A 23,674-nucleotide genomic window follows, 5' to 3' on the forward strand; every position below is an offset into this window, starting at 1 on the left:
GAACCTCAATGCCTCTCGCTTGAAGGATGCTGGTAAAACTGAGACCATTGGATTTTCTGTCCAAGCCGTACCATCTCTGTCTTCGCCACAGGTCGCTGCTGTCTCTGCTCCTCGACCCCGCGACCGTTCTTCCTTGTCTTGCACTCATTGTCATCGCCAGGGACATGACATCAGCGAGTGTTTCTTGGTTCATGGTTATCCCGACTGGTGGCTCGAACAGAATCGCCACGATGGTTCCTCCAACACTATGGCTCGCGGCTCTCATGGTCGTGGTACCAATAACCGTGGGACTACAACTCGCGGTGGTCGCTACAACTCTTCTGGCAATCGCGGTCGTGGTCGTGCCAATGCTGTCAACACCCGCTCTCCTTCTACGTCCACTAACTGGGCTTCCGATTCTATTGCTCAGCTGATCTCTCTCCTTCAAGCACAACGTCCGAACACCTCTTCTGAGAAGTTGTCTGGTAAAACTCGATCCACTGATGTTATTATTGATACAGGAGCCTCACACCACATGACCGGCGATTTACGTTTACTCTCTAATGTGGTTGATATTGTTCCCTCGCCGGTCACCAAACCCGATGGGTCTGCTTCTCGTGCCACCAAACGAGGCACCCTTACGCTCAACGATCAATATGATCTTCCTGATGTGCTTTTTGTGCCCGACTTTAACTGCACCTTAATCTCTGTTGCTAAGCTTCTCAAGCATACTGGTTGCATTGCTGTCTTTACTGACACCTTATGTTTCTTGCAGGACCGTTTTACGAGGACTTTGATTGGTGCGGGTGAGGAACGTGAGGGGGTGTATTATTTTACGGGTGTTCTCGCGGCTCGTGTTCACAAGGTCGTCAAAGAGTCTTCTTCGGCAATCTTATGGCATCAACGACTAGGACATCCTTCTACCGGTGTTTTGCTTTCTTTACCAGAATTTCTCTTTCTCGTTGTGATCTTGATGTGCTCAAGAGTTGTGATACTTGTTTTCGTGCTAAACAAACACGTGACGTTTTTCCAACCAGTCTTAATAAAACTACATCTTGTTTTGAGCTTATACATTGCGATGTTTGGGGTCCTTACCGCACACCGTCTTCTTGTGGTTCTGTCTATTTCCTTACTGTTGTTGATGACTTCTCGCGATCTGTCTGGACGTTCCTCATGGCTGAAAAATCTGATGTCTCTCGTTTACTACGTAATTTTTGTGCCATGAGTGAACGTCAATTTGGCAAACTTGTCAAAACAATACGCACTGACAACGGTACTGAATTTACATGTCTCACATCCTTTTTCCAAGAGAAAGGCATTCTTCCTCAGACTTCGTGTGTGGATACACCACAACAAAACGGCCGTGCTGAGCGTAAGCATCGCCACATCTTGAACGTTGCCCGTTTGTTGCTGTTTCAAGGTCATCTTCCTCGCAAATTTTGGGGAGAGAGCATTCTTACTGCCACTCATCTCATCAACCGCACACCCACACCACTTCTTCATGGTAAAACTCCGTATGAGGTGCTGTTCGGGACTCCTCCTTCTTACTCCATGCTCCGCACTTTTGGCTGTCTCTGTTATGCTCATTACCGGGCCCGTGACAAAGATAAATTTGGTGAAAGGAGTCGTCGTTGTATCTTTGTTGGTTACCCCTATGGCAAGAAAGGTTGGCGCCTCTATGACTTAGAGACCAACAAATTTTTTGTGAGTCGTGATGTTAACTTTCAAGAAACGGTCTTCCCTTTTACTACACCGGATACTGTTTCCTCTGCTCCTACGCCACCATACTCTCCTCTGTTTTCCGATGATGATTGGGTTTTACCACCGTCTGGTCCGTCTTCTTCGCTGGTTCCTCCTTCTCCCGCTCCGGTTTTGTTGGTACCCGATTCATCCTCTGATCATGTGGCTCCTCCGTCTCCTACTACAGCTCCTACATCTCCTACTACGGCTCCTACACCTACCTCTCCTACCACGCCTTCTGCGCTCTTGTCTACGCCTCCTATCTTGCCTGTGTCTTCTCCTGGATTACCGGAGTTACTGGGTAAAGCTCATCGTATAAAGCGACCTTCTGTTCTTCTCAAGGACTTTGTTGCTCGTCATGCCACTGCTTCTACAAATAATACATACACCCCCCAACGCTTCTTCTTCTGGTCTCACTGATCCTAGCTCCTCCACAACGGTCTGTGGTAAGATTCTCGACGCTATTCCTATTTCCTTATCTGATAAAGAATTTTCGGATATGCATCGTGTTTTCATGGCAGCGATTACCGCTGGTACCGAACCTACTAGTTATCACGAAGCTTCTCTCATCAAGGAATGGTGCGATGCTATGGGTTTTGAAATCAAGGCTCTTGAGGATAATGAGACTTGGGAGATCACTACTTTACCTCCTGGCAAGAAAGCTATTGGAAGCAAGTGGGTGTATAAACTCAAGTACAATTCTGATGGCACCCTCGAACGGCACAAGGCTCGATTAGTTGTTCTTGGTAATCGACAGGTTGAAGGGTCTGATTTTACTGATACTTTTGCTCCCGTTGCAAAATTGACTACGGTCCGGTTCCTTCTCGCTGTTGCCTCTGCAAAACACTGGGAAGTACATCAAATGGACGTTCATAATGCCTTTCTTCACGGGGATTTAGAGGAAGAGGTTTATATGAAATTACCTCCTGGCTTTCATACCGCTGATCCTACGAAGGTATGTCGCCTTCGCAAATCTCTTTATGGTCTTCGACAGGCTCCACGTTTTTGGTTTGAGAAACTTGCTTCGGCTTTGCGCACGTTCGGGTTCAAGCAGAGCTATCCCGATTACTCTCTCTTCTCCTTCGTCCGCAATGGCATCATTCTGCATGTACTGGTCTACGTCGACGATTTCATTATTGCTGGTAATAATCTCGCCGAGATTGACCGGTTCAAAACATACATGAGCAAGTGCTTTCATATGAAAGATCTCGGCAAGCTTAAGTACTTCTTGGGTATAGAGGTTTCTCGCGGGCCTGACGGTATCTTCCTCTCCCAACGTAAGTATGCTCAAGACATCATTCAAGAGGCTGGTCTACGTGGAGCCAAGACATTTGCTACCCCGGTTGAACCAAATCATAAGCTCGCTTCTGCTACAGGTCCGGTTCTTAAGCGACCCGAAGAGTACCGTCGTCTTGTTGGTCGCCTTATTTATCTCAGTATTACTCGTCCGGAACTCAGTTACATTGTTCACATTTTATCTCAGTTCATGCAGACACCTCTTCTCCCTCATTGGGAAGCTGCCATTCGCGTGGTTCGGTATCTTCAGGGCTGTCCGGCTCAGGGAATTCTCCTTCGTTCAGATAGTGTTACTTCTTTAATCGCCTATTGTGATTCTGACTGGAATGCTTGTCCTCTTACTCGACGGTCCCTCAGCGCTTATGTGGTTTTTCTCGGCTCTTCTCCGATATCTTGGAAGACTAAGAAGCAACATACTGTTTCTAACTCTTCGGCGGAGGCTGAATATCGTGCCATGGCCTATACTCTTCGTGAAATCAAATGGTTACGTCAACTGCTCGATACTTTTGGGTTGTACACTTCTCGGCCTATTCAACTATACTGTGACAGTCAGGCCGCCATACACATTGTGGCTAACCCTGTCTTCCATGAACGCACGAAACACATTGAGTCCGACTGCCATCAAGTTCGGGATGCTGTTCAAGATCGCCTCATTACTACCGAGCATATCTCTACCAAAGATCAGGTTGCTGATATTCTTACGAAGGCTTTACCACGTCCTGCCTTCGATAAGCTTCTGTCCAAGTTCGGCGTTCGTTATCACCCACCGCCAACTTGAGGGGGGGTAATGGGCCTCCGATATACATATTGTCTAGTAGTTACCATATTGTATAGATTTAGACTTATCATATCAAAGGGAAAACCCTAACCAATTGTATGTATAAATACTACTCTTAAGCGAATCAATACAGCAACACTTTTAGCCGATATTTCACAGCACCTAAGAGAAAAATGCCTATGAGGATGAGCCCAGACATAAGTTGGACTCGGTCAGAAACTTTGCTGGGATCTGCTCCTACCTGCGCGAAGATAGAGTTGAATTCAAGACCGGCACCGAAACAATATGCAAGAGCCGACCAGCTAAGTGCGTCCATTTGATGAGGCTCAGGTACTGGATTGGCGAGGTTCAGCGGATGTGGGGGAGCCAGGTTGAGGAAAGGATGGCTTTGTTCTCTCGTCAGAAGACGAGACGACCGTGGGAAAAAAGATGGTGGTGGTGGTTGGACGTCAGCTGCTCCACGTGACCGAATCTCATCCACGAAGGTAGTAAGAAAATCCCACAACGACATATCATTAGCCTCGTTGAGGAAAGAATTTATCTGTTCTCTCGTCAGAAGACGAGAAGACGGTGGGAAAAAAGATGGTGGTGGTGGTTGGACGTCAGCTGCTCGATGTGTCAGAAGCTCATCCACGAAGGTACTAATAAAATCCCACAACGACGTATCGTTAGCCACGGCTTTGTTAACGGAACCCCCAATGAAAACTCCGTTAATCAGTTCTGTCACCAGAACGGCTAGGTTCGGTCTGTCATGTCCTTCGTAGCTCATTGCCATGTCAGAGAAGAAAAACTCCTTAACGACATCGGGAACGTTGATTCCGGCGGAAACATCACTGACGTGGATGGATTTCTTCGTATCAGCGAACACGAAACCGGTGCCGGCGCCATTGCAGGAGAGATAAACACAGCCATCGTCGGAGGTCGAGAGACGGCCTGCGAGTGAAGGGAAGTGGGAGAGTGTACGGGAGAGAGAGTCTTGGCAGTGAGACTGAAGCGCCTCTTGAGGGACGTTAGGGCACGTGATGAAATATCCTTTCCCCATGTAGTGGCTAGAGAGCACATCAATGGAGAGCTTCAGTTTACGAACGACGGTTGATTTTTTATCTGGAGAAACTATGCTTCTTGAGATTCCGTCCACTGTATGTCCAAAAAAACTAGAGATGATGTCCTCTGTAAAACGACATGGCTCTATCCCACCGTTACTAACCTGCAACATAAACCAACATAAATCTTGAGTCCATTGAGAAAAATTTAAGAAAAGACATAAATCAATATAAATCTTGAGCCCATAGATCCAATATCTAGCATCCTATTTTGAGATAAATTTAAGAAAAGACATAAATCAACATAAATATTGAGTCCATAGATCCAATATCTAGCATCCTATTTTGAGCAAAATTTAAGAAAAGCCATAAATCAACATAAATCTTGAGTCCATAGATCCAACATCTGACATCCTATTTTGAGAAAGAAAAAAAGAGATCTGTCTGTGTGTTTTTTTTTTCCGATTTTAACTCCGATTTTAGGTAAATTCCGGGCGGAACACCGGCGCCTTAATTAATGGAGTAAACTAATAAGTCTCCTTGCTATATACTAAAACACATGATCAAACTGAACAATACCAAACGTTGGTTTACCTGCTCGAAGCCAGAAAGGTCAATCTCCGCTCGACTGGGTCCAGGGAAGCCCCGGAGATCGATCAGAGGGATGGAGTTGCCGGAACTCTCCATATGCGACAAGTTTTGACGATCGGAGATGGGCCGGATCACGTAGTTGTGAACGGAAGCTTGCAGAAGTCTTGCAGAAGCTGATGTGGGTATGTAATGTTAAGAGATGAAAAGTAAAGTAACAAATATGATCTGTGTGTGATGTGTGCGTGTGATGAGTTACGACGGGTCCTGAGTTATGTGTGATGTGTGCGTGTGAGTGACGCAGTTGTGATGTGAGAGTGAGCCGGCAAGGCGGCAAAGCATACAAAGCGAACCAAGCACTTGATATTTATTAAGATATTTGTTAAACCAAAGTTAACCATGTTCACACTTTCGCCTAAGTCGAATCTGCAATCACATAACTCACACAACTTGGTCGAATTTGAACTACGGTAATTTATTCATACAATATATAATTTTCTTTGCTTATTCAACGTCACTTCTTGCAAAATTTTATCAATTAACTAGATCAGGACCGTCCGATGTGTGAGTTTAATGTTTTGTAAATAAAACTAGATTTAATAAAATATATTAAAATTTATTGTACATTATTTATAATTTTTTTTTTGTTATAATACACAGATTTATATCCATATACAAATCTTTTATGTATGTTGCCATTAAAAGTGTATTTTTTATACCTAAGTATATTGTATGTTACAAATATATTATTTACCACCACCTAGAAAATGTCTATATGAACAAATTAAGTCAACTATTATATGTCTATTTACTTTCACTTTTGCATAGTTTATCACTAAAATTGTTGGCTAATAGAACTTTTTGAATAAAAAATAAATTACATCACAATAGTGTATAACTAACCATAGAGAGAACCGCGCTTCTGTCCTCCTCCCTTATGGAGAGGACCTTGCGTCCAACCTCCTCCACCATGGAGAGAACCTTCGCTCCGCCTTCCTCCATTGGGGAGAGAATCTTGCGTTCAACCTCCCCACCTTCCCCCCTTAGGGGAGATAACCTTGCATCCAACCTCCTCCACCATAAAGAGAACCTAGGCTCTGCCCTCCTCCTGTGTGGAGAGAACATGTTCACGTCTTTTAGCTATCTCAAAGTGGCTTGTTCCAGCAACTAATGAAACTAAAGACCCTTTTCCAACGTCACAAAATCTTTTGATAATAATTAATGTTAAAATTTCCAATATATTTTATGGAAGTTCTTTGACACACCATGATGTAGCCTCTTTCTCCAAGCTCTTATGGATCTGTCAACATTGATTTATGTTTTTTCAATGTATCTATGTTTGTTGTAGGCTTGTGTTTGATTAGGCTATTTTATCCAACCATTAGGTTGATAACCTTCTCCCCTTTATCTCCTTTTGAGATTGAACGAATGGTAACAATTATGTTTACACAAAAAAAAAAGTCTATGACCAACCAACCAAGGTTGAGAAATTTGAAAAAAATTTGTTAGGGGTAGATCCAACCCCAACAAAAGGGCCCGGCCCAGGAAAAAGCCCATAAATATCCCTTTCGAGAGAGAAGGATATTATGGTATTTTTCCTAGACGAACCGACACGATTTCCTATAAATACGGGCGTACGGCCTTTAGAAAAGGGGATCGAAGAAAAGCAGGAGAAGTCGTACAGCAAGTACAAGAGCTTAGCTCGTCCAAGCAAAAGTCAACGGTTCTAAGCTCATAGCTCGAAGAATCGACGAGAGATCAGCTCGTCTACTATCCTCGTCTACTTTTGTAACCCGTTTAAGTCGCGTTGTAGCCCGTCTTTTGTGTTTCGACATCGATATAATAGAAGAGAACTTCGACCCTCTTTGACCGAACTAAACATACTAATTGTGACCGAAAGGGACATCAACAATTTGGCGCGCCAGGAAGGGGGAGCCAAGTCAAAGTTTTCTAAAAAATTGAAGAACGGACCTACACCGACTGGACGAGATGACAATAATTGACAAGGAAAGAAGCAAAGAAGCAAGCTCGTCGGGGGGAACGATCACCCCGGCAACGGATCAAGCGGAGTAGACAGTCCTTCCCACGCCGGACGCTCCAAGAAAGACCGTGACAGTAGAAAGTCCGGAGACCTTCGTCATAGCTACAAATTTGACGACCCCTGCGACCGCAGAGGCACCACAGGCGCCGACACAACTTTCTTTGCTCAACAATCAGCCCGTCTCTAGTATAGACGAACTGTTCCGAGGAATCTTAACACGCCTTGACCAGCAGGAAGAGCGAACAAACAACCGTTTGGATGCACTCACTGCGGCACATTTTAACTCGCAAGATGAAATCAACCATCTCAACAACGCTCGGCTCAACCCAGCAAACTTCACTTCGCTAAGAACAACGCCAGGGTCGTATGTGCAAACCAGCGGGTTAGGATGTAATCCTGCCCAGCACCCTATCGAGCGGAATAACGATGTAACCGATCTAACGAAGGACGCCGAGCTAAAAGAAATCAAAGAGCAAATGAAAGAAATGGCCGCAATGATTCAAAAAGCAACGGATAAGGCGCCCCAAGTCGGACTTATGCTCGAAGCAACACAGCGAACTCCATTCTCTCAAAGACTCGCTACGACGACGGTCAGACGGGCAGTCAAGCCACGGTTGGGTCACTATGACGGAACGGTCGACCCGCGAGATTTCTTACTCACCTTTGGCGTAGCCCTCGGCCCTTTACAGTTCAGCCCGGCGGAATACGATGCTGGAGCTTGTCAAGTTTTCGCCGAGCATCTAACAGGAACCGCATTGAGCTGGTTCTCGAGACTCCCACCCGGATCAATTGATAGTATCAGGGAGTTGATAACCGAATTTTTGAAGCAGTTTTCTGTTTTGTTCGAGGATAAGAATTCCCATGCCGACTTATACGCCTTAACTCAGCACAAGGGAGAATCACTTTGGTCCTTTATAGGGCGATTCAAGGAAGTTTACGTCAACATTTCAATTCCGGACGCTGCCGCAATTGTCGCACTTCGAAATGCGCTAGTGTATGAATCTCGGTTCAAGGAAAAGCTGTCTTTAACGCACATCGAGACCGTAGCCGAGGCATTACTCCGAGCTGCAAAACACATTGGGCTCGAGGAAGAGAAAGCTATCAATGCTAAGAAGCATTCTCTAGAGGCAAGTGCGATGCCAAAACAGCCAGTAGCCGCAGCTCCAAAAGTTGACTACGCCGAGCCTCGACAACATTTCGTCAAAAACCAAGATCGAACTCGCCGAACCTTTGCGATCGGCGAAAACAAGTATATACGGAAAGAGGGAGGTGAAAATAGTGCAACCCCGTACTGCGATTACCATCAGAGTACCACCCACGCAACTGACGAGTGTCATTACCTCCAGAAGGTCTTAATGGAGCGATACAAGAAAGGAGCAATAGTCGTCGATCCCGACAGAAGCAAGACAACCCGACCTGGACGAAGCGACGCCAAGCGCGCCGAATATATCGCTCGAAAATTTGTCAAGGATTCAAAGGTACTAGCAGACCAAAGCGAAGACGAGATGGAAATTCAGAACCTACTCACCGAACGGCGCGAAGACAGCGGTAACGAGAAACGACCGCATACAGACCGTAAGCCTGACCAACGTCCTCCGACGATACGACGAATCAACATGATAATGGGCGGGCTAGCCGGATGCAACGATTCGGTCAGAGCGATCAGAGATTATACTAAGAAGGCTGAAATGACGAAATCTTGGCCGTCAAGGTTCGAGGCTGAAGGCATGCCAATCACTTTCGACGGAAAAGATCTAGAAGGCTTGGATTTACCGCATAACAATCCATTGGTCGTCGAACTCTTGATCGGCGAAAGTGAGGTGACGAGAATATTAATCGACACTGGAAGCTCAGTCAACGTCATCTTCAGAGACGTATTAGCCAAAATGGAAGTCGGGGAACGGGACATTATGCCAGAATGTCACTCTTTAACGGGCTTCGACGGGGATCATCTTATGTCCGTCGGCACCATCACCTTACCAATCTTCGTTGGGGGGATAGCCAGATACTTCCGGTTCGCAGTTATCGACAAGCCAACGATCTACAACGTCATCCTTGGAACCCCATGGCTCCACAAGATGAAAGCCGTCCCGTCAACATATCATCAGTGCGTTAAGTTCCCAACTTCGAAAGGAATATACACACTGCGTGGCAATCAGCAAACCGCACGGGCCTGTTTTCTGATCGAGCATAAGCTTCGTACAGGAAAGAAATTATAGCAATCAAAGCCGCGGGTCGGCGACAGCAGCACGTCACCGACAGACGGAAAGCCGACTGCCGTCCAACAGGGTGTTGCCACGGTCGAAGAGGTGAGCCTAGACGAGAACGACAAGAAACGATGCGTCAATATCGGCACAGAGATAACATCCGCCATGAGTTGATACTCTTCCTCAAAACCAACATCTCAACGTTTGCATGGAGCGTGGCTGACATGAAAGGAATCGACCCAAGTGTCACGACCCATGAGCTCAATGCCGACCCAACGCATAAGCCGGTCAAACAGAAACCGCGCAAGTTAGGCTCTGAAAGATCACAAGCAGTGAACGACGAAGTTGACAAACTCCTCGGCGCCGGGTCAATCATGGAAGTAAAATATCCAGAGTGGCTAGCTAATCCGGTGGTCGTCAAAAAAAAGAATGGAAAGTGGCGAATTTGCGTCGATTTTACCGACCTTAATAAGGCTTGCCCAAAGGATAGTTTCCCATTGCCAAGAATCGATCAGCTCGTCGAAGCGACTGCAGGCAACGAGCTGTTAACCTTTATGGACGTCTTCTCTGGTTACAACCAGATTCTAATGCACAAGGACGACTAGGAAAAAACATCATCTATCACAGATAGAGGAACGTACTGCTACAAGGTCATGCCCTTCGGCCTGAAAAATGCGGGAGCGACGTATCAACGATTAATCAATAAGATGTTCGCCGAGCAACTCGGCCGGACTATGGAGGTCTACATCGACGATATGCTCGTCAAGTCACAGCACACAAAGGATCATATCACTCATCTGCGACAATGCTTCGATACCCTCAACAAGTATGGGATGAAGCTTAACCCGGCCAAATGCACATTTGCAGTCAATCCGAGGAATTCCTTGGGTACCTGGTAACCAGACGAGGCATCGAGGCAAACCCGAAACAAATTAAGGCGATCATCGATCTACCACAACCAAAGAACGCCAGAGAAGTACAACGATTAACCGGACGGATCGCTGCTCTAAACCGTTTTATATCCAGATCAACCGACAAGTGTCTACCATTTTACCAGCTTCTCAAAACAAAGGGCAAGTTTGAGTGGACCGAGGCCTGTCACAGTGCGTTCAACGAGCTAAAGAACTACTTATCGACCCCACCGATCTTAGCAAAACCGGAGCTCGGCGAAATCTTATTTCTTTATATCGCGGTCTCAGAGTCGGCCGTCAGCGGTGTACTCGTTAAAGACGATCGAGGAGAGCAACGACCCATCTTTTATATAAGCAAATCACTCGACGACGCGGAAACTCGTTACCCGACAGTCGAGAAGATTGCTCTGGCAGTCGTCACGTCCGCAAGAAAGCTCCGACCGTATTTCCAGTCGCACACCGTCGCTGTCCTGTCCAACCAACCTTTACGATCCATACTGCACAGCCCGAATCAATCGGGCCGACTAACAAAATGGGCAATTGAACTTAGCGAGTACGACATCGAGTATCGAACTCGTCCAGCTGCAAAGTCCCAAGTACTCGCTGACTTTCTGATTGAACTACCGCTTGGGGAAGCCGAACCAACACCCACTGACCCGTCAGATGACCGGTGGACCCTACATGTGGACGGAGCATCCTCTCATCTTGGGTCAGGAATAGGAATTCGGCTAACTTCGCCGACCGGAGAAATTTTGGAGCAATCCTTCCATCTCCGATTCCAAGCAACCAACAACGTCGCCGAGTACGAAGCACTCATCGCCGGTCTAAAGCTCGCCAACGGAATGCAGATCATGCGGATAAGAGCTTTCTGCGACTCTCAGCTCGTCGCCAACCAGTTCAGTGGAGAGTATGACACCAAAACGCTTCGACGAATTTGAGCTCATCAAAATTCCCAGAGGAGACAATGCCCCGGCTGACGCTTTGGCAGCACTCGCTTCAACATCGGATCCCGACCTTCGGCGAATCATCCCGGTGGATAGCATAGATACGCCGAGCATAAGCGAAGCGTATCCCGAGACTTGCCTCGCACTCCACCAGCCCAATGAAATTAGGACGACTTATCGAACGATGAGGTCACACCGAGGATGCGAACCAGCCTCAGACAGCGACGCAACAGATTGACGAGTCGAAATCCGAGCATACTTAGCCGATGGCGACGTACCAACAGACAAATGGGCTAAACGAAGATTAAAAGCCAAGGCCGCCCAGTACACCTTAATGAAAGATCATTTGTTACGATGGACGGCGGCAGGAGCCCTTTTGCTCTACATATACGGTGACGATACCGAGCGCGTCATGATGGAAATGCATGAAGGGGCCGGACGAAATCACTCAGGTGGCCGAGCCTTGGCACTGCGAATCAAGAAGCATTGCCATTACTGGCCAACGATGATATCTGACTGCGAAAAGTTCGTTGCCAAGTGTGAAAAATGCCAGCGACACGCCCCCATTATTCATCAGCCGACTGAACTCCTGCGAACCGGAATAGCTCCTTACCCTTTCATGCGCTGGGCGATGGACATCATTGGCCCGCTACCAACTTCAAGACAAAAGCGATATATACTCGTCCTTACCGATTATTTCACCAAGTGGCTCGAGGCCGAATCTTACGCAAATATCAAGGCGAGGGACGTCCAACTCTTCGTCTGGAAATATGTAATCTGTCGCCACGGTCTCCCGTACGAGATAGTCACTGACAACGGGTCGCAGTTTATTTCCCTGCAATTCGAAAATTTTTGTGCACGATGGCGAATCAAACTAAGCAAGTCGACGCCGAGGTATCCGCAAGGAGACGGCCAAGCCGAAGCTACCAACAAGACTATACTCGATGGCCTAAAGAAAAGACTAGATGCCAAGAAGGGTGCCTGGGCCGACGAGCTTGACGGAGTACTTTGGTCCTACCGAACGACCCCAAGGACATCCACTAACCAAACCCCATTCTCCTTAGCCTACGGGATAGAAGCGATGGCACCCGCTGAGGTCGGCAGTTCCAGCCTCCGACAAACAATGCTCGTCCAAAACACCGCACTTAACAGTCAGATGCAAATGGATAGACTCGACGAGTTGGAAGAAGAACGAGACAAAGCACTCCTACGAATCCAAAACTACCAGCTCGCCGCAGCCAAGTACTACAACAAGAAAGTTCACAACCGGCATTTCGACGAAGGGGACCTCGTCCTCCGTAAAGTCTTCGAAAATACTGCCGAACCAGATGCCGGAAAAATGGGAGCCAATTGGGAGGGTCCATATCTAGTATCCAAGGTCGTCCATCCCGGCGTATACGAACTCTTAACAATGGGCGGCAAACCAGTGCCGAGATCTTGGAGTTCGATGCATCTCAAGCGCTACTACTACTGAAAATCACCAAGCGAGCTCGGCTATATCCAGCTCGTCCTTTCTATAGTTTAAATAAACATGTAAATGTGAACTACGAGCGGCTTGATCCCTCCTGATCGGAGGGTACCTAGGCAGTCTCATTCTACGGGACACAGCCGCCAATAATATAAAATTTCTTTTTCAAATCATCGTTTGCGAATTATTTTAGTCATTACCCTTGCCCGGTAATGACCCGACGTTCCGACGTATTATTCTAAGCCGAGTCGCAACTCGCATAAAAAGGGTAAGCCGACTATTAACGGTCGCCCCTGGTTATATTAAGCCGAGTCGCAACTCGCACTAAAGGATAAGCTAACTAATAACGGTCGCCCCCGGTTATATTAAGCCGAGTCTAACTCGCATAAAAGAGATAAGTCGACCATCACGAGTCGCACTTTTTAAAAAAAAAAAAACAACAAAGGCGACGTTAAAAAAATATTGGAGTCAAGTAAAAAGTAGAACTCTCAGGAGTACGAAATTTGATTTATTTAAAGGGGAGGATGCAAGTCTGATGTGGGCGCCGACCCCATTACGGCACAAACCAAAAAAAAATATAATAAAAGGAGAGGAAAGAGCTACAACAACGGAAAATAAGTCATTCAATTCCTAGATCGGCATTGGAAGGCTCGTTAAATTCCAACCCGCCAATTGTTGTCTGCCAATAGCGGCATAATTCTTTCACATCCTTCAGCAGATCCATCGGAACAGCCATGCCTCGCCCAACCATGTTCTCGAGGTACGCACAAATCCCTTCGACGCGACTACTTTCGCTAAAATAGTGGTTTGTGCTCTCCAACTGCGTCACGTAGCGGCGAAGCACGTCGACACGATCACGACAGGTTTCGATCTCCTCTCATTCTTCAAACGGCCTCCGACCAAGGGTATCAAGGTCGCCCTGCTCAAGTGCGGGAATTACCACTTCCGCACATAAATCTTCGCGCCGGGTGCGTTCTTCCACCAAACGATCCCATCGCCACTTCGGGAAGAAAAACCCTTCGTCGATCAGCGGTTCAAGACATTCAATAACCCCGTCAACACGACAGAAGTCGTAGTAACGTTCAAACGAACGACGGGTGGCAATGACGTAAGCCCTTAATCGCTGAATGCGAGCGTTATAGTAGTTAAGTTCTGATTGAATCACCTCGTCGGATCTAACGCCGAGCTGTTCCCACGCCCTGCGCAACCACGCCGATCTTGTCGTCACCGGCATTAGAGCAACTCTCTTCTTCCTACAAAAACAACAAACTCACCAAGACAGGATTGAAGGGAAACACAAAGACTATTTATAAGACGGGGAGCACAAGTCCTAACAGGCGCAAGTTCCCAAAACGAAAAAGGCATTCAATGAATCCAATAAGCAACGCTTCGAAAATTAAAGCATTAAATGAGACCCTCAATTAATGCCCCCAAAAGGACGAATAAAGTTTTCAAGGGAGCCGACCCCTATACACGGCGCATAAAGTACGAGGGAGCCGACCCCAAAACACGGCAAAGGAAAGATAGTACGAGGGAGCCAACCCCTCAACACGGCGATAACACTGATCACGAGACTAGGCCAGCAACCGGAGACTCGCGCCCAGGAGTGGAAGGACGAGGTAACCCTTCGGCAGAACAGTCCGGAACCTGCTCCTCGACTCCATTAGAAGGTTGGTCGGTGACTTGCACCTCAACTCCGTCTGAAGGGCGATCGTCAACCCGCTCCTGCTCGTCCAGTTCTTCACCCCCGATCTCCCCACTCTCCGACCTCTCATCCCCGCCCTCATCAGTATGACCCTCCGTATTCCCGCTGATTGGGGAAGCGATCCAAGTCGGAATTGGGGGGAGAGGCCCGGCGAAAATCTGAGACAAGTCAAAATCAGCCTCGGAGATGTCAGGCAGATCAAACTCTTCAACCTCGCCCTTCAGCTGATTCATCACGGCCACAACCTGGCCCTTAAGCTCCTCATCAAGCAAGGAAATTCGACCCTCGGCGACAAGCGTTTCAAGCATTTGAACGTTCCCAACAGCTTGGTTGTATTCAAGGAATTTCTCCCGCGACGCTTCAACCGCTTCGGCGTGGCCTTTGTGCTTCGATAAAAGCCTCTGCACGCGACCGGCCACCTCGTGAAAGGCATTGATTCGCTCATGGTGCCCATATTCATCACGCCGATCCCTGAGCCTTCTCGTCTCCGAGCTAAGGGTGAGCTTCAGACCATTGCAGGAAGCTTCGGACTCCTTAAGCTTCGTCGAGAGAGAATCCCACTCTTTGATAAGCCCACTCCGGTGATGTTCGAGCTTGGCCACAAGGTCGCTAAGCCTCTGGTTGGACCGAACTGCCTCTCCCAATTGAGCCTCGAGTCGCTCAATCCTCTCATTTGACGCTCCTGAACGTTCCATGTCTCGAACACGACGTTCGTAGCGGGTGGCCATGCGGTTAATACACGCAATAAACTGTTTAAAAAAAAAAAAGTTTAATACATTCAAGGAAGATCTGCGAAGCGAATTGATTTAACCGACGAACCTCAAAAGATGCTTGAGCAACTTCGGTGACAGCGTCGGCCTCTTTCATCCTCTCAATAGAAGGGAGACGACCTTCGCCATAATGAATCTTCCGAAACAACTCGGCACAAGACTGCGAGTCAGATGGAAAGGGACGAGCTCCATATGAATGAGCAAAATCCCAACTGAAGTCGGTCGGCTTCGACTTCTTCAGTGGGACAGACGGCTCTTGTTCAGGGCCATCCTTCCTTTTATGCGACCTTTGTGGAGGGTCGGCAATGCGACCAGAAGTCCCGTCCACCTTCCTCCTTGGAAGCGTCTCCTCAGGGCCGGTGTGGCGGTTAGGCGGGGGGGACCTTTGATGCATCCGTGAAGGATCATCCACAGCTCGACGAGGGGAAAGGGGGACCTTTTTGGACGAACCTGCAGCAGGGGGATCGGAACCTCGACGAACATCCCGACGGGGAGCCGACCGAGACGACGGCTCTGAAGCTTGGCGATAGCGAGCGGATGCATTAGGGACGTTCAAGTTCAGTTTCCCCATAGTCTCAGCTAAAAAAAATAATAAGACGGGGACAACATCAAAACAAAGCTTGCAACGTATGTATGTACTACCAAAAAAAAATATAATAAAAAAAATATAGTACCTCTTGGTCTTCGGTTGGATGCTGACTTCCGTGGACGATCCTTTCTACCCTCGGTTCCCGGCCAAACGAAGGGGCAACGGAGCTTAATCGCGTCTATTTCGGCTCGGAAAGAAGAAGGGTATGGAAGCAAATACCTCGGAATAACAACTGCAAATTTTTAAAAAAAAGGAGGGGGGGGGGTTAAGAAAAACCAAAGGAAGCAAGTGAAGATAACTAAGCAAGAAGGGTCGGCTACCGGGTGAAGGGTTCCACCCAGAAAACCAAGGGATCGACGGATCCTCCATAACCCCCGCTGCAACTTCCAAAAAGAAATACGAGCCTTTCCAGTTATACGTTTTACCCTTGGCACCCTCGACGAGCGTCGTCTTCTTTCCCGAGGCTACGTAATAAAGCCCGAGAGTCTTCTCCCGACTCGATGGATTCAGACACGTCAACTCTTCAAAGTGATCACAAGTAAGCTTGACCCTTGCAGCCTCGGCCATGATCGAAAGACCGACAGCATTTCGAAAGGTCGCCGGGGCAAATTGGGAAACAGCCGCCTTTCGACGAGCAAAATACGTCATCAAAAAAGACGGAAGAGGAAAGGTGAGTCCGCACTCGGTGAAGTATTTCTCCGAAAGACAAATAAAACCAGAAGGTGCATCCCAGGGACGTTGAAAGGCGTTCGGAATCAAAATCTTCGGCTTCGTGTTCAGTTTCCTGGGACAATCCGCAACAACTGTCACGTCAACTCTTAATTTCCCGATACGAACTGCGTCAACTGCCGCATCAATTTTTATCGACGTCGCCGGCATATGATTGAAGAGATTCTCGGTTGGCAAAGGGATGTCGTCCAAGTTAGGGAAAGACGGGCCATCGTTCAAAGGCTCGTCTATCAAGGAGGGAGTCTTGAAAGTGAGCCCTGAGGAGCTAGGGACTGCAGATCCAGGAGCAAGACGACGCTTTATCTCTTCGAATCGAGCCGCATCCGAATCCGTCGAAGACGAGTCAGAGGATCTTAGAGAACAAGCTCGACGGCGAACAGATTTGGTAGAGCCGCTAGATTCAGAAGTCGTCGCTCGTCGAAGGTGACTTCCGGCAGAGGGATTGGATGACTCGGATGAATTCATAATGAAAAAGCGACGACACACTAAAAGCAATATAACGATGAGATAGAAGAAAGGAAAAATACATGAACGACGGGAGCACCAAAAACACGAGAAGATAACAAGATTAGAGAGGAAGTGATGTTTATAGGGGAGGAAAGAAGAATCCAGAAACGTCATCATTGCAGCACGCGCTCAATGACGATACAACTTCCGGATTTCACGCGCTTCAAGCACCGAACGCGACGATCCGACCCTCAACGTTGGAAACCGCACCTTCACGCGCTACTCTGTATCATCCCACGCGCGGTCCTTCGCCTAAAGACTACGAACTAGAGGCGAAGGGGGGGACTATTGTTAGGGGTAGATCCAACCCCAACAAAAGGGCCCGGCCCAGGAAAAACCCCATAAATATCCCTTTCGAGAGAGAAGGGTATTATGGTATTTTTCCTAGAAGAACCGACACGATTCCCTGTAAATACGGGCGTACGGCCTTTAGAAAAGGGGATCGAAGAAAAGCAGGAGAAGTCGTACAGCAAGTACAAGAGCTTAGCTCGTCCAAGCAAAAGTCAACGGTTCTAAGCTCATAGCTCGAAGAATCGACGAGAGATTAGCTCGTCTACTATCTTCGTCTACTTTTGTAACCCGTTTAAGTCGCGTTGTAGCCCGTCTTTTGTGTTTCGACATCAATATAATAGAAGAGAACTTCGACCCTCTTTGACCGAACTAAACATACTAATTGTGACCGAAAGGGACATCAACAAAATTTAATTTGACATTATTAATAAAATAATAGAAAATTATAAGAACAGTAATATATGAATCTCAAATAATTCAAAGATGAAAATATAAATTAAATAAAACAATCTAAACTACTACAATAAATTTTAAAATACATTATTAGAAAAAGAAGATGCATATCTTAATCTTCTATTTTTTTTTTGGAGCAACATATTAATCTTACCTATTCCAAACTGAAAAAATAGAAAGTAGGAGTATATTTTGATTTTAAAAAATAAGGAAAATTTGCTTCCATTAAAAAAGTTTGACCAATAGAACAAAGTTGAAAGCAATATTTATGAATAAATTATTTTTTTAGATGAATAATATGAGACGATCTATGTTTATATAGAAGTGAGTATTACATTTTTTAGAATTAATAATTTTCTGTATATTTTTCTTAATCCTTTTTCTAATTTATGAGAAAATTAATTTCAATGAGCCAATTGTTTTTTTAAAAAATTATTGCTTCCCACTTTCTTGTAAGATGTACTATCACGAGAAGAATGCTTTCTATTTAGTTGATCAAGTGTTATATAATCTATGTTGTTGTATTGCATTTGTGTATTCATTTTTTTTATGCTACCTGTCCTGCAAATTAATATAAATAATAGTAACACCGTGATAAATTTGTTAATCTCAATAACCTTAGTTATTATGCATAAGAAACTTTGTTAACACTTCAAAGTCAAAGATTGCATAGTATGCATTATAAAATTGAGAAACGAAACAAAATTCAATGAAACGGCGACGAAAACACGCGATAATATCTAGGAATCTTTTTATATAGTTGCTTCGATTAGACAATAAACAAATTTCCTTCGAGACTTGTTCAATAATGATGATGTGTCAAACAAAAGGTTAATAAAAGACAAAGAATAAAATTTTACCAAGAAAAACAAAGTTAGTCGAAATTATTTTGTTTGGTGAAAATTATGTCATCATCTATTCGCTTGTATAAAGAGGTGTATTTACAATCCTTTTGCTTTTAGGATTAACAAAAATTTTTTTTTATATAATAAGATTACAATTATCTTATGCATCGTTTTACAAAATTTGACACGTGACACGATCTGATGAGTTACTTTGATATGTGATTTCTGATTGTTAAAATTGACACGTGTCACGATCTGATGAGTTATTAACTTGAATATTTAGTCGTTAAAACTGACACGTGTCACGATTTGGTGAGTTTTTAACTTTGATCTCTAATCGTTAAAACTAACACATGTTACGATCTGCTGAGTTACTAACTTTGAGAACCAAACTTTATATAATAAGATCTCTCTCGGGTTCGTCTGAAACTGGATAGTTATGTTGGGTACAAACCAACGTCCCACATCGGAAGATTAGAAAAGAAGTTTCTAATATAAAAGTCAAGTCCAAACCTACTTAGTATGAGGCCTTTTGGGAAGGAACCCAATAACAAATTCGTGCGGACTTTGCCATCTCGGTCCAAACCGGACAATATCATACTAATGGGGACTTGACTTAGGCTTAGAAAGCCCAACAATTGATATCAGAGCCAGGTTGAAATTTCTAAGCCCAACAATTGGTATCAGAGCTAGGTTGAAATAGATGGACCTAAGAAGTGGGTATGGGCTTAATGATTAGTGTGGGAGAAGCCCTTCAATGTGACACGATAAGAAGGGTACCTTGCGAATAAGGAAGCATCGAGTTCTTGGTGACAAGATTTCGTTGAAAGTCAAGTCCAAACCTATTTAGTGTGAGACCTTTAGAAAAAGAACCCAATAATAAATCTGTGTGAGCTTTGCTATTTCGACCAAAAACAGACAATATCATACTAATGGGACTTGACTTGGGCTTAGACAAGTTAGACAATTTATCAATCTTGAGTCCATTGAGCCAATATAACTATGCTTCTTCGTCCTCGTCCGGCTTTGCTTTGTTGTGAATCCACTTACCAATTGCATCCACTTACCAATTGCATCCACCACCGTAGAGCTTTATCTTTATCTTGCAGTCGAATTTAACCATTTAAAAAATAACATATTAATATCTTGTTATATAAAATTTTAGCTTTAAATTTGTTAATTAATCCAGTAAAAATTATTAGTATGTGCAGATTGTTATTACTTTAGGTGGAGCCGAATTTTTTACTTTGACCATCTTTGGGTGAAACTCAAACCACTTTGCTACTTACTTTAGAAAATTAATTGAATAACATATCTATATAATATATAATTTATAATATAATGACTTAATGAGTTATGTGTGTGACGAGACAATTATTCTTCTCGTGTATTAAAAAAGTTGGTAACACTTGCGCGTAACAGTTGTACTTTTGAGTGAAAAGTTGTTGACTTTTGCATGTGTGTTCTTAATAAGAAACCGGGTACGATTCGGTTCACTTACGGCATAAAGTGATATAACGATCAAAACAATTCAACAAAATATAAAGTGTTGTAAAACAAGAGGATTCGAAGTAATCTCTTATTCTTATTGATAGAGTTGAACCGAGGTTACATATATATAGTAAAGTTTAGATCTTATCACAATGGGAAATACATAAGAGTTAGACCGACATAGACTAAGGCTTATAGCCGACGGGCCTTGGTCGATGGGCTTCAAGTCTTAGACAGCCTATGGACCGTGTATAGGCTTGGTTATGGAGTCCATCCTTAAGTGGTTTATAACACTCCCCCTTGGATGACATAACCATGCTGATGCTAAAGGATCGATGCAATGTGCTTGGGGATGCTGCCTCATTAAAACCTTACCAGGAAAATCCAGTGGGACAAAACCATGGTGAAGGAAAAAGAGTACATCACACATTGCTCCCCCTGTTCTAAGCATCCCTGAAGTCCTTAAGTCTCCGCATCCCAATCTGGTGCATGAGCTTCTTGAATGTTGTTGTCGGCAGTGCTTTGGTGAAGAGATCGGCTGAGTTGTCGCATGATTGAACTTGCACCACTTGAACTTCTCCAGTCTCTTGTAGTTCATGTGTGAAGAAGAACTTCGGGAGAATGTGCTTCGTCCGATCTCCCTTGATGTAACCTTCCTTGAGCTGTGCGATGCAGGCTGCATTGTCTTCATAGATAACGGTTGGCTCTTTGTCTTCGACCATACCGCAATCCGTCCTGATATGTTGAGTCATCGACCTCAACCATACACACTCTCGTCTGGCTTCATGAATTGCTAGGATCTCCGCATGGTTAGACGAAGTGGCCACAATACTTTGCTTCATAGAACGCCACGAGATTGTCGTACCACAGTGTGTAAACACATAGCCGGTTTGAGACCTTGAGTTGTGCGGATCCGATAAGTAACCTGCAGCAAAATCAACTAAACCTTCCTTGTTATGGTTAGTATAAAATAAACCAAAGTCTGTCGTTCCTTGTAGGTAACGCAGAACATGCTTAATACCGTTCCAGTGCCTTTTAGTCGGACAAGAACTAAATCTTGCTAGGAGGTTCACGGCAAAACATATGTCTGGTCTAGTGTGGCTAGCCAAGAACATTAAAGCTCCTATAGCACTGAGATATGGCACTTCAGGACCAAGAACTTCTTCATTGTCCTTCTTTGGACCAAATGGATCTTTATCCAAGTCAAGGCTTCTCACAACCATTGGGCTGGTCAATGGGTGAGCCTGGTCCATATTAAACCTCTTGAGTACCTTTTCAGTATATGCCATTTGATGCACAAGGATTCCATTATTTATGTACTCAAGTTGAAGCCCCAAACAGAACTTAGTTTTACCTATGTCTTTCATTTCAAATTCTCTCTTTAAATACTCTACTGTTTGGGCGATTTCACCAGGGGTTCCAAGTATATTTAAATCATCAACATACACTGCTATAATAACAAACCCTTTGTTTGCAAACTTCTTAATAAAAATACATGGACTGATCAGGTCATTCCTATAGCCTTCTTTAGTTAAATACTCACTTAATCGATTATATCACATTCGACCACTCTGTTTCAGTCCATAAAGGGATTTGTTCAGCCTAATGCAATACTGTTCTCGAGAACCACTCTTATCTTTGAGCTCAATACCCTCTGGTAATCTCATATAAATTTCATTATCCAGTGGACCATATAAGTATGCGGTTACAACATCCATTAACCGCATATCTAGTTTTTCTCTTATAGCCAGACTTATTAAGTACCTAAATGTTGTTGCATCCATCACAGGGGAGTATGTCTCCTCATAGTCTATTCCTGGTCTTTGAGAGAATCCTTGTGCTACAAGCCGTGCCTTATATCTCACGATTTCATTACTCTCATTTCTCTTCCTTACAAAGACCCATTTATGTCCAACTGGCTTTATATTAGGTGTTGTTCTTATGATTGGACCAAACACACTTCTCTTCTCTAAAGAGTTTAACTCCACGTCAATGGCTTCTTTCCATTTTAACCAATCTTTACTTTGAGTGCACTCTAATATAGACGTGAGTTCATGATCCTCATTTATCTCAAGTGCTACCTTGTATGCAAATATTTCATTGATGTCGACATCCTTACGGTTCCATTGAATTCCAGACATGATATAATTTATTGAGATCTCATTATTATAAATACCATCAGGTCCTTGAGGTTCAGCGTCCCAAACCTCATTTGGTACCTTAGGATTTGCTGCGGCCATGTCTGTTAATTCTTTAACCTCGGTTTGTTTTGCACATTTCTTAGATTTCCGAGGGTTCTTATCTTTGGAACCTAATGGTCTACCTCGTTTCAAACGTGGCTTAGACTCTGTAGCAACTTGATTGTGTTCCTTTTGAACATCAATACATACTGGTGCATTACAAGCTGGTATGTACGATTTTGTTACTCTCTTTGGGTCAGCAAAAGAATCTGGTAATTGATTAGCTAGCTTTTGCAAATGAATAATTCTTTGGACCTCTGCATCACATGCTAGAGTCCGAGGATCTTGCCAATTTAAGGATGTTTGATTCCATGTTAATTCCTTAACCAGCTTGCTAGTCTCACCACCTAACATAGGGAATTCGGACTCAACAAAGTGACAGTCCGCGTATCTGGCCTTAAATAAATCTTCTGTGGTCGGCTCAAGATACTTTATAATAGTGGGAGACTCATATCCAACATATATTCCCATCCTCCTGTGAGGTCCCATCTTAGTTCTCTGTGGTGGAGCAATAGGTACATAAACGGCACACCCGAATGTTTTGAGATGGGATATGTCTGGCTCATGACCCGTTAATAGTTGGGATGGTGAATATCTGTGTTCACAAGATGGCCTGATGCGTATAAGTTCTGCTGCATGTAAGACTGCATGTCCCCAAGCCGACACAGGGAGCTTCGACCTCATTAGCAATGGCCGAGCTATCAATTGTATCTGTTTAATGAAAGATTCTGCCAAACCATTTTGTGTATGGACATGTGCCACAGGATGTTCCACACTCACCCTCATGGACATACAGTGATCATTAAATGCTTGGGATGTAAATTCACCAGCACTGTCTAGACGTATAGTCTTAAGTGGAAAATCTGGAAAGTGTGCTCTTAGCCTTATAATTTGAGCCAACATCCTAGCGAAGGCTAGGTTTCTCGTGGATAACAAGCAAATGTGTGACCATCTGGTTGATGCATCGATCATAACCATAAAATATCTAAACGACCCACAAGGTGGGTGTATTGGTCCACATATGTCACCTTGTATCCTTTGCAGAAAGTTTAAAGTCTC

At 44.8% G+C, this 23,674-nt stretch overlaps 2 protein-coding genes across 2 annotated transcripts; one reads left to right on the plus strand and one right to left on the minus strand.

Annotated features, from left to right (window-relative positions):
• Nucleotides 1-3,814: 3,814 nt before the first annotated feature.
• On the minus strand, nucleotides 3,815-5,737 carry LOC147933084 (uncharacterized). The gene is made up of 2 exons (XM_087478083.1): nucleotides 5,431-5,737; nucleotides 3,815-5,000 (listed from the first exon to the last, which is right to left on the minus strand). The coding sequence occupies exons 1-2, from the start codon at nucleotides 5,521-5,523 to the stop codon at nucleotides 3,918-3,920; spliced, it is 1,176 nt and encodes a 391-aa protein (XP_087334209.1). The 5' UTR covers nucleotides 5,524-5,737; the 3' UTR covers nucleotides 3,815-3,917.
• A 1,676-nt stretch (nucleotides 5,738-7,413) lies between these two features.
• Nucleotides 7,414-9,684, plus strand: LOC147933085 (uncharacterized). The gene is made up of 2 exons (XM_087477287.1): nucleotides 7,414-7,476; nucleotides 7,642-9,684. The coding sequence occupies exons 1-2, from the start codon at nucleotides 7,414-7,416 to the stop codon at nucleotides 9,682-9,684; spliced, it is 2,106 nt and encodes a 701-aa protein (XP_087333413.1).
• Nucleotides 9,685-23,674: the final 13,990 nt, after the last annotated feature.

This window comes from Camelina sativa, chromosome 12 (assembly GCF_030686135.1).
Source record: "Camelina sativa cultivar CO46 ecotype springtype chromosome 12, ASM3068613v1".
Lineage (NCBI taxonomy): Eukaryota > Viridiplantae > Streptophyta > Magnoliopsida > Brassicales > Brassicaceae > Camelina > Camelina sativa.

Excerpts from the sequence above, each read along its gene's own strand:
- LOC147933084 (XM_087478083.1), bottom strand. The coding sequence starts at position 5,523 with ATGGAGAGTTCCGGCAACTCCATCCCTCTGATCGATCTCCGGGGCTTC. Across the intron at positions 5,001-5,430 it reads ACCTTTCTGGCTTCGAGCAG|GTTAGTAACGGTGGGATAGA; the intron begins GTAAACCAACGT and ends TTTATGTTGCAG.
- LOC147933085 (XM_087477287.1), top strand. The coding sequence starts at position 7,414 with ATGACAATAATTGACAAGGAAAGAAGCAAAGAAGCAAGCTCGTCGGGG. Across the intron at positions 7,477-7,641 it reads CGGGGGGAACGATCACCCCG|CCCGTCTCTAGTATAGACGA; the intron begins GCAACGGATCAA and ends CTCAACAATCAG.